An 11,046-nucleotide genomic window follows, 5' to 3' on the forward strand; every position below is an offset into this window, starting at 1 on the left:
AAACCAAAACACACAAAAAAATCGTAAAGCAGAAAGTAAATGCTGTCTTTTTCTACCCAGACTTAAGAGGATATGTGGCAGTCTTACCTGTGCACCGAAGACTGAAAATAAGAGTCAAGTAATGTGAAAGTAAATGGTTTATTTTACGGATATTGTTAAACATAAAATACATTTGAGGTAAATACTTAAATTAGCAGTTTCTTTGATTTCTCTGGTAAATGTTTAATTTCATATAGTTCAGCAAACCTCACCATTTCTATAATTTAGGTTATAAAATGTTTATTTCAAACAAGTGTTCTTGGATTCCACTAATTTCATCTATTTTCTTAATTTAAGACAAAGGGCATATTACAAGCATATTCATCCTCACAATAGACTATGAGAATAGAAAATCAATGAAAATTAATACTAAACAAAGAACCATATACAATATCAAATCAAAAAGCATTGACATGGACAAACCTGAATGGGTGTATGAGGGTTTCAGAAAGGTTTATTTTTCACTCCAACCAATCCATTACTCCGGTGGAACCGGGCCTGATCACTGCATTCACCATTCTATTTCACTTACGTGCAGTGAAACGGAATGAACGCAGTGATCAGAGTGGTCCCACCAGGTTACCATTCCATTGCATTAATGTAAAATCTGTTCTGGGTTTATCCCCATGGTCTTGTAGATCTCTTTCAGGAGTAGTAGGGCTGTGTCTTCAGACTCCCTGGGGAAAAGAATGGAACAAATAACTCCATGTCTGCAGACGGAATAATTTTTCAAACAAGAATACCTCAACTCAAAATAGAGCAGCTGTGGAGAGAAGACAAAAAGTAAAGCCTTGGAGCAGGTCTTAAGTCTCCGGTTCAAAACTCAATCAAGCAGTAGACACAAAATCAGAGGTAAAGCTTTTCATCAAATGATATGGTTAAACAGCAGCTATAAACAACCACACACAAGCATGACCTCATATGGAGTACCCACGGGGCAGAAGGAGATGATTGGCTGATCCAGCCATGAAATGTATTCAACAGTGCGCGTCGATCAACATTTCTGTTTCAACCTTAACATAATAAGGGCCAGAGTAAGCAGCGGAGTTTATTTTCATACCAGTAACACAGGTGACTCTGCAGGGCGAAGAGGTACTCGTTGAAGCTCTCGATGGGCTTCTCCTGTAGGACATAGTCGATGCGGTTCCCCCCGTTCAGCATGCCTATTTTCACCTGGGGCTCTTCTTCTCTCAGCAGCTCAGGACTCTCCACTATCCTGTGTTCTGCGACTAGCCAACGTTGACATTTAAATAAAGTTGTTTTTTAAAAGCAAAGCCCTATCCAAATAAACCGAAAGAGCAATATTTCATGAGTTATTTAAAATCGCTCTTATACTCACCATCACTGTGTGCATGCTTCTCCTCCTCCTCCTTGATCTGATTGGCCACCATAGCGAGCTCGGCTGCCAGCTGGGCATTGGAGGTGTGAGCACGAGCAAAGTCGTTGAGGGTCTGCCAGGCACTCTTCAGGGAGCTGATGAAGCCGTGCTTCAGGTCTGAACCCATGCGGGAGAGACTCTCCTTCAGCTCTGCCACACACACAAAACAATCCATGATTGTAAAACTCACTGACAAATTAAACATACTACACTTTGGAATCCTGGTCTTCCAGGACTGCTCTTTGTGTTCTGTTGGTGAGGTTTCACTCTGCCAAGATCTGAGTCATTGTATTTGATTTACTTCTTGTAATTAACCAGTGTTTCCACTATGATTTTTTCCCCAGCAATGGTGGCAGTATGGTAGTAGGTGCCAGGTGCACCAGTTTGTGTCAAGAACTGCAACGCTGATGGGTGTTCCTAGCTCAACAGTTTCCTATGTGTATCAAGAATGGTCCACCACCCTAAGGACATCCAGCCAAGTTGACACAACTGTGGGACACAGAGTCAACATGGGCCAGCATCCCTGTGGAAAGTTTTCGACATCTTTTAGAGTCCATTCCCCAACGAATTGAGGCTGTTCTGAGGGCAAACTTGGGGGGGGTTGCAACCCAATATTAGGAAATGGTTCTTAATGTTTCGTACACTCAGTGATATATATATAATTTTAAATATATATATATATTTTGCAGTGGTGGCCACCGCTGCTAAATAAATATAGGGGAAACACTGTTCACTTCCTCGGAGACCAGGGTCTGATTAGTCATTTTCAAAATGTGAAGAGACAGTGATGACAATAGTAGGGTTCACCTGGCGATGGTAATTAATAGAATACAAATCTGAAGATAAAATAAAGCCGGTGGTGAATCTATAGTTCCTTACCGAGATGCAGCCTCTTCCTCCCTTTGTGATGTGGAATCAGAACCGGTTTCAAGTCCAGGTCTAGCAGGATCATGGGCTCAATCCTGTAAGCAACTGGGTCCAGCTAAAACAAACAGTTCAAACAAACAGTTCGAGCAAACAGATATTTTAACATTTTGAAAAATACATTTATTACACCCTTCCATATCAATTCATGTATTTGCTACCCTAATCTACTTTAATTAAACACATTGGCATTAACCATGTCATAGTTCAATCAAATGTATTTAGAAAGTCCTTTTTACATAAACAGTTGTCGCAATGTGCTTTATAGCTGACAGATGCAAATCCTGTCACATACAGTATGTCATCTGTATGCACACCCATACTCCGCTCAGAACACTTGTGAGGAAGATTGGCTAACCGGGTGGTAGATGTTGAAGAATCCCTTGCAGGTGGGTAGCTGGTAGTTTTCCTCGATCTTCTCCAGGCCTCGCACTGTGAGGAACATCCCTATGGGAGATCCCAGGGCAAAGAAATTCACTGGCTCAAAGTCCAGAGTGTGGTACACCACCGACACCTATGGGGCAGAACACCAACACCAGACAGTGCTTTTACATGAGCCCTGATGAAAATGTATGCTTATGCATGACATTCCAGAAGGGCTGTAGACTAACGTCGTTACTCCACACTGACGTCATGGTGTAGGGTCGGGATTCAATCAGATCAGCGGAAACCCGCGCTAGCTGACAAATGTATAGCTTTTCATTACTTTTGTTTTAGGCGTGTCGGATGTGTAACTTGATCGCCATTAATAAAAAGCATCTAAACATTATCTCACATTACTTTTAGAGTGACATTTAGTTTTCAACAGCGGATATTTGTATCCATTTGCTGTCGGTCTCTCCTACATTTGCTTTGATCTCCAGCTGTCCCATAGTAATGAACGTGTCATGAGGAGACAAGAGGGGCAGGCAGCGTTTCTCAGCCAGTCGAATCATGAATCAGCTGGCATCATTTTTATGGATATATACAAAGATGTCAATTGAAAAATTGTGAAAGTTTGCAGTCTTTCCAGCTTCCGTTTGAAGTGATTGTGTTGGCGGTGCTATTGGCTAGCTCCTCTGAACAACAGTGTCCTGACGAGTGAGCACATTTTCTGTGCCAGGTGAAATCGTGCCTCATTAGCTCATTGTTATGGATGTATCCAAATTAATGTCACTAGATAACAACATTCCAGTATTCAAACAGCCGTAACACGGCTGCGACTCCGTGCATCCAACTGCAATGTCTACGATCGGTAACACCAGGAGCCGCTTGAAGATTTGACAGCTCTAACGCAGTTACACCTTCGACACCGCCTAAACAAAAGCATCAAAGAGTTAGGCGGGTTGCGCTGATCTGATTGAATCCTGGCAGAGGTTTAGGCTTACCTGTCCAGTGCCAACTTTGAAGTAGTTGTAATCCACATGGACGGACGAGTAAGTCCCGCCAACAGGAAGCTTCGAGGTGCCGGGCCCTGGGAGAGACTCACTTAATTGGGCGGGGACGACCTCTTGACTGGTCACCTTCACTTCTGCTGCCTTCTTATCTTGTGCTGCCTGACTTGTTGCCTGACGAAAGGAGTCCCGAAGATAGAAGGCACACGAACACAGAAGATTATGTTCAGTTGACACAGTTTTAGCCATCACTGGGTTGTGTTCAGTACGGCACACTGTAGTGAAACATTTTGGAATAGATCAAATGTTCTATTCTAATTGTATTCTAAGTTCGGGTAGTACCGGCCCATTTCAAAACGTTTTCTTCCTTTTGAACACAACACTGGTGTCAGAGACAAAGACGATTAAATGCTCACCTGCTTAATTGCTCTTTCTTTGACAAATTTAGCCATTTTCTTCCTTGGCCCCAATGGAATGCCCATCTCTTTCAGGTCCTCAACTGTGCACATAAGCTAACAAAATATAGAAAAGACAGTGGGATTTGGACCATAGATTGGTAATCACCAATTCTAGGAAATGGCCTAGGGAAGCATTGTAATACAATTGAATCATTTACTTTCCGTTTCTGAGAAATTTCACTCAAAAGTCAGTTATTTTCAGGCCTCAAATGTGTTTTTTTTTACCGAAGGACATTTGTTTTGTAGATCCATATAGCAAAATCCTTATAGACACAATCCAAAATAAATGTTAAAGATGAGCACCGTAAAATGATCTTTTATCTGTAAAATTATCTTTTACATTCATTTGAAATATGAATAATTTTGCCATTAAGCTGGATCTGCACAACCAATGCTGTGGCATGTGGACTCACCTTGACTTTTGAGGTCTTAAAACATCTGACAAATGATTATTTTGGAGTGTAATGTCTCTAAGTGTCATAAGCAATATGACATTTGCGTTTTGTGCTCTTGTAGGAAGCAATCACTCCTCAATTGCTGACTACAAATGATCTATAACTGGGCTAATAACTCACTAACTAGGAAAGGATATGAACAAATGTGCATGTCGCTCGCTACACGTACCTCTCGCTTTTGATCTAAAAACAAGTGCAACTAACTCACGACCGCTCATGCTGTATACACAGTCCAGTTCAAAGTGATTGGCACAGATCCATATGTGGCAATGGTCTATTTGCATATAGCCCTACTGCAGCTCTGATTGGTTATTGCGCACCGGTTTGTGTAGAGTATGGGCCTGAGTTGTGCCTGTCAATGCAATATAATGCTACTCCGATGCGTTCTGCCTACAATCTCTTGCATAGTTAGTTTCACATACTAAGTCTAGCATCGTTTTTTTAGTTTCGGTATGTTGCATTGAAAGTGGCTAACATTGTATTGATTCGATCACAATTCTCACAGTAAAGGGAAACGTTGATAGTGTCAACTAACGGGGAAAACTCTAGAAAGGTGGGTTGGGGCGGCTGGTAGCCTAGTGGTTAGAGCGTTGGGCCAGTAACCGAAAGGTTGCTGGATTGAATCCCTGAGTTGACAAGGTTCTGCCCCTGAGCAAGGCGCCGAAGACGTTGATGTCGATTTAAGGCAGCCCCTGCACCACTCTGATTCAGAGGGATTGGATTAAATGAGGAATGCATTCAGTTGTACAACTGACTGTTGTACACTGACTGTTGTACAACTCCCCCTTTCCTTTCCCCTGAAGTTCAATCTTGTGCTTCTCTGTGCTCGCTGATATTTATTCTGTGAAGCAGCTTAATGGGAACATAGGTCATAAGAATTGAAAGTAAATATTAATAACTACAGTATATGGGTTCATGACAAGCAGGGAGGGTTCTTACAAAAGATTCAAGGTCAATCTTCTCCTGTTCTAAAGTGCTCTGGTACTCAGACAGGCCCAGATGTTCCAGCGATGCAGAAAGATCGTCAAACTCCTCCCCTTCCTCCTTAAGCTGCTCCCCCACCGCAACAGGTGAGGTAGCAGCAGCGGGGGGAGCCACCTGCTTTAAGGAGAAGAGGGATTGTTACACTCTCTGGTGTCACTGAAATAATGAAATAAACAAATGTTTGGATAGCTATGGACCTGTTTGTTTCCTGCAGGGTGGCCCCCATTTGCAGTTGACATGGTTTGCAAAGGTGAGACATTCTTCTGGTTTGACAGCAAGTCGAAAAGTATGAGGGAACCTGCAAACACACAGAGAGACAGGTTTGTCCAAATCTTTCTCACATGACTTAGCTAAAAGTATGAACACTTGGGACTGGTTTCCTGGACCCAGATTAAGCCTAATCCTGAACTAAAAAGCACTTTCAATAGAGATTCTCAATTGAACAAAGTTTTTTTTTTTTTATCCAGCACTAAGATTTCATCTAGGTCTAGAAAAGTGGGCCTTGGTGTCTGGCTGTTTGTACCTAAACTGTGTCCGGATACTGAGACGCCTCCGGTGAAGTCTGGATTCCGCTGCATGAACAGGGCATAGATCCTGTTAATCTCCAGGGCAACTGTGTCCATGATGGTCTGGCAGTAGGTGGGACTGTTGTAGAACAGCACGTCTAAGAGGGTCTCGTTAGTGAAGTGACGCAGACGACCCGTGCTGGGCAGGGTGATCTTCTTTATCCTCCTAAAACAACAGTAGGAAATGGATTGAGTCAGAGTGGGAGAAATTGGCTGTGTCTGATTTACAAGCGCTCAAATCCTTGCTTCCTCCACCCTTGTTTCCTCAATTCCTCTCGAAGCGTATTGGAGGACAGGATCTGAGGTCCCTCCCATGGGCGGAAGCATTAGCAAGGATTTGACAGCTGGTAATGTTCTCAGACACAGCCATTGTGTGGTTTTCATTTGTAAAAGCTTGCCGCTCACGTCAGCACAGATTTTTTGTGTTACAATTTTATTTCCCTATCCCACAAAGAACAGGACGTATTCCCACGTGTATGAACGTCCTTAAAATTCCATTATGGTTCACTTCCACCTGAGACTTACCCCACACAAGTTTGTTGCCAATGTTTACAACAGTACATTCGGAAAGATTTCAGACTCCTTCCCCTTTTCAATATTTTGTTACGTTACAGCCTTATTCTAAAACGGAATAATTATCCTCATAAATCCACACACAATACCCCAAAATGACAACGTTAACTATTTAATCCATTTTAGAATAAGGCTGTAAAGTAACAAAATGTATAACAAGGGATCTGAATACTTTCCAAATGCACTGTATGTTAATATAAGATCTAGTGTTACTTTTCAGGAATTGCTTTTCCATCAGGAGCGTGACACTAAAGACTTGGGGCGAGCAGAATATGAGAAGGTGTTAACCCATGTTCACAGTTGGCCATTATGTTAAAGCAAGCAGAAAAGTACCAGTGGCCTGGCCTTGGCTCCCAAGTCAGAGCAGATCCGCGGCCCAGTAAGACACCGGAGCCGGGCCATGGAAGTAGAAACAAAAGTCTGAGCCTTTTTTTCGTCTCCTCACCTGTCCACCCCTGTGGCGTCCCCATGCAGGGCCGTGTGCCACTGAACAGGAAGGAACTCCACTCGACTGATAACACACTCGTCCTGCGCCTTCTTAAAATGACTCTGCAGCAGCTTCAGGGAAACACTCCGGAAGTCATCCACTGTGAACACAAGCAACACACATTTCTAATACTCCATCTGGGTTAGTATGGAGCAGTAAATGGATATTCTACACAGTTACATTCAATACACCTTAGGGGTATTTGCTGGGCATAGTAAGAAACACCATGAGAGGCAGAACATACCACAACCTATCCCATTCATGGCATAAACAAACATCCATAATATGATATGAATCTAGAGCTGGGTAATAATGGAGACTTAATAGGCCATGTGGAGCGATAGATCACACATACCACACTCCACCATGCTCCTAAACCTCAGGTCACAGACTGGACCGATGCCATGCACCATGAACACCAGGTGATCCACCTGAGGGAGCTCCCCATCGGGAACTTCATCATGGTCATCATCAATGCCCCTCTTGACCACCCTGGGTCTGGTCTGTCCATCCTGGGTTGTACCCCACTCGTCTGGCATGGCGGATGGCTGGAATTGCACGATCACCTGTAGAAAGACAAATATAACCTCACAAACTAGAAATACAGTCGCTTCTGGGTCGGCAAAACAACAAAGTCCACTCAAAACCATGATATGGTGTTCACGATTGGAAACTACCTGGTGCTTGTTTTCATGAATTTCTAAGAAACAAATAAGTTATTACTATTTAATATTTTAGTAAACACCTGGTAATTATGCATTGTAAAATTAAGTCATGCAAACATACCTTTGGATTGTGCATGACAATGGTTTCCCCCGATGGGAACTCCAGTCGACGGTGCCATTGGTTGGTTGACACAGCTTTCTTATATTCTCCCTACATAGAGAAGACAGGCAATCAAGCAAGGCTCAGACAGAATATTAAACTCTCAGTCCACTTTCAGGGCTAAAATCCAACACACCCCATTGCTCAGCTGTATTCTAATCTGGGTAACAGTGAGTCCTGGGTCTTATTAATTAGGGCACACTGTAGTAAAATATAGTAAAACATTTTGCAATGGAAATTCGAACACAGGACATTTTCTTTCAATTGCGTGCCCTAATGAACACGACCCTGGTCCTGTTTTTTTTTTTTTTTTTACATTGATGGGACCAACCTCTAGCTTCTCGCTGAACTCCTCTGAGTAGGGGATGAAACGGCTGTCTGTGTCTCCTTTGTAGAACCAGGTGCAGCGCCGCACCTCTGTAGGTTCCTCCTCCCAGAATACAGCTGTACGTATGCGGTCATAGAGCTGCACATCATAGCGCCCTCCTTCTGTGCACACAATCACATTCTCAGGGTCTGGTTGCACTGGAGGAGAATGAAAATGTAATCATATTAGATTCGATATTGTTTGCTTCTCAGATATTTGCTTTACGTACAAGAAAACGCATTGCGATAGGAAAAGACTCACAACAAAAAGATAGGCTAGACATAACATCAAACATACAAATGAATGAAAAACTAAGCAAAAAATGACAACAGACTTTTGTGAGATGATTATGTATCTGTGAGTGTGCATAAATTAGGGTAGAGTTTACTAGGGTGCGCTACAAATAATGTTTCAAAACATTTGCGCAACGTTTGGTGCCTAATGAACATGCCATATTTCAAAATTGCTCTGTTTAAACAAACATGTTTTACAAATATCTAGGCCTACATAAAGAGAGCTATGCAAAGTCAACTTGGATACCTAGAATATAAAATGGCTCTGATGATACATTTTTTTAAATAGTAGAAATCACATCATTCATCTCACCTGAATTGTAGATCTCCTCCAGTTGAATGGAGTCCAGGATACTAAAGGGAAGCCAGACACTCTTGGACTCCACTTGTTTGCAGAAGAACCAGTGAGGCTGGACAGCCTCATACACGTTATATTGTATAATTTGATTGGCTGGAACAAGTGCTCCAGCAGTAGCGGAGTGATGGGTCATAGGGGGCGGCCCCTGAATCTGTGTGGGAGGGGGCTGAAGAGAGAGTTAAAGGGAAAGTTAGCTTTATTTTTTTTACAACAAAATCTTTATTTTTGATGTAAATGAAATGTTATAGAAGAGTCTAGACATTTTCTTTGCAATTTCATTCATTTTTGAGAAACTTACCCCAACCAGCGATTCACTTCGCAACAAAATGGAATATAACGTCACGCATAAAGTTCGGAATAAAACAATGTCATATGCAGAACATCTAAAGACTTGCATCACTTTACTGAGAGCTTTTCAGTTTCTAAAAGGACGTATTTGGGTGTTTTTGGAGCATTTGTTCATGTTTTTTTCAGAGCCCCCCGTACTGCACAACGAGGATTAGGAAGCAAATCGCTGGTTGGGGCAAGATTTCTCGAAAACAAGTCAAATCGCAAACAAAGTGTCTGGAGCCATCTACAACAATCCATACAAAATGCTGATTTGGTTGTAAAAAAGCTAAATTCTCCTACAAGACATTTAGAGACATTTATATTAGCCTGATTGCCAGTAGTTTAATTCATCTTAAAAATAAGAGGTTCACACCATTCACTACTAAGCAATAAACAGAGTGGAGTTGTTGTTTACCTTTGTGTATGTGGATGGTGCCGATTGGAATGTTGGCGCTTGAGAGCCCATAGTGTAGGGATTTTGCTGCACCGGTGGGCTGGATAGTGACTGGACCTCTGGAGCTGGCATATAGGGTTTGGCTCTGCTGCTGAGGGGTGTGTGACGGTATGGATTATAACTCTGATCAGGGGCTTGTGGAGGGGGCGGGGTCACTGTGTTAGGGGGAGGAGTGTATCTTCCAATGGGGTTCTGGTAAACAACATTGCCAAATGGCTGTGGCACATTAGGGTTGGTTAGTGGGATAGGGGGTGTTGGGGCCATGCTGGCAACAATGGGGACAGAGGTTGGTCCAGATGTCACGGGGGCTACTGATAGTGATGCCGGGGGTGGACATGCCGGCTGATGTCCAATGGAGGCAAATGGGTCACTGCTGTTCATGGGACTGGAGAAGTAGCTGAATGTGGATTGTGCTGGGGCATTTCCAGAGGTCTGGCCAAGAAAGCTGTCTTCTTCTCCGACATCTGCAGAATCATCTAGGAAAAATAACAGAAATATTGAGCAACTGAGTTACTGCAGTATATTTGAACTCGTCAACAGTCTAACTGTGAGCAATGTCAAGAATCCAATGTTAATCCACCCTTTGAGAACCTCAAACAAGGTGTATGTTCATATGAGTTTTGTTGACTTGACACTGCTGTAGCAAATATTATTATTTTTATTTACTACGATCCCACAGAAACATCTTGATATCTATTAAATTGCAGGGATTTACAATTATTCAAATGTATAATGGGCTTGTTGGCAGCGAAGCTAGCTAACATCGTTAGATAGCTAAGTTAGCTGTCATGTTTGTCATAGGTGCCCTGCTGTGGCCCTCGCCATTAACTTACCTCCTGATAACACCGCCGGACCACTGGCCTGACTGACAGGTATGAAAGGTAGGTTGAAATTGAACTCCGGTGCCGCCGAAAACAGTAAATTTGCGCTGGAATTTGGCACAGTATTGGTTTTCCTATCAGCCATTGCCACCCCAAATTACACGTAGCCAAGCTTATTTTACAGCCAGAGCAGCATAACTTCACCAACCGGATCTCAGACGTGGTTCTCGGTGATGGCGTTTGGATAAGTTCACTGATCTGTAATACAAGTCATAAGGTCAAGTATTCCTCGTTGAGTTGGTGCTGATTGTAGTCAGCTCAATGAGTCTCCGCAAGTTCTTTGCGGTCATGACGGACCGGT

General features: G+C 42.7%; 1 protein-coding gene across 3 annotated transcripts; it reads right to left on the minus strand.

The window, feature by feature from the left end:
* Nucleotides 1–122: 122 nt before the first annotated feature.
* LOC124041441 (SEC23 interacting protein) lies at nucleotides 123–11,032 on the minus strand. Of its 3 annotated transcripts, none has more exons than XM_046359022.1 (17): nucleotides 10,698–11,032; nucleotides 9,826–10,340; nucleotides 9,036–9,246; nucleotides 8,394–8,587; nucleotides 8,024–8,113; nucleotides 7,593–7,803; nucleotides 7,196–7,337; nucleotides 6,135–6,343; nucleotides 5,809–5,909; nucleotides 5,567–5,728; nucleotides 4,131–4,226; nucleotides 3,709–3,888; nucleotides 2,700–2,855; nucleotides 2,297–2,399; nucleotides 1,379–1,567; nucleotides 1,100–1,262; nucleotides 123–716 (listed from the first exon to the last, which is right to left on the minus strand). In XM_046359022.1, exons 1-17 carry the CDS (start codon nucleotides 10,828–10,830, stop codon nucleotides 635–637), a joined length of 2,937 nt encoding a protein of 978 aa, XP_046214978.1. In that variant the 5' UTR covers nucleotides 10,831–11,032; the 3' UTR covers nucleotides 123–634. The 3 variants fall into 3 exon arrangements, with proteins under 3 accessions (XP_046214978.1, XP_046214975.1, XP_046214976.1); XM_046359019.1 differs by having other exon boundaries at nucleotides 1,100–1,268; nucleotides 10,698–11,027; XM_046359020.1 differs by having other exon boundaries at nucleotides 1,100–1,268; nucleotides 5,567–5,725; nucleotides 10,698–11,024.
* Nucleotides 11,033–11,046: the final 14 nt, after the last annotated feature.

Source organism: Oncorhynchus gorbuscha, linkage group LG08 (genome assembly GCF_021184085.1).
Source record: "Oncorhynchus gorbuscha isolate QuinsamMale2020 ecotype Even-year linkage group LG08, OgorEven_v1.0, whole genome shotgun sequence".
In the NCBI taxonomy this organism is placed as follows: Eukaryota; Metazoa; Chordata; class Actinopteri; order Salmoniformes; family Salmonidae; genus Oncorhynchus; species Oncorhynchus gorbuscha.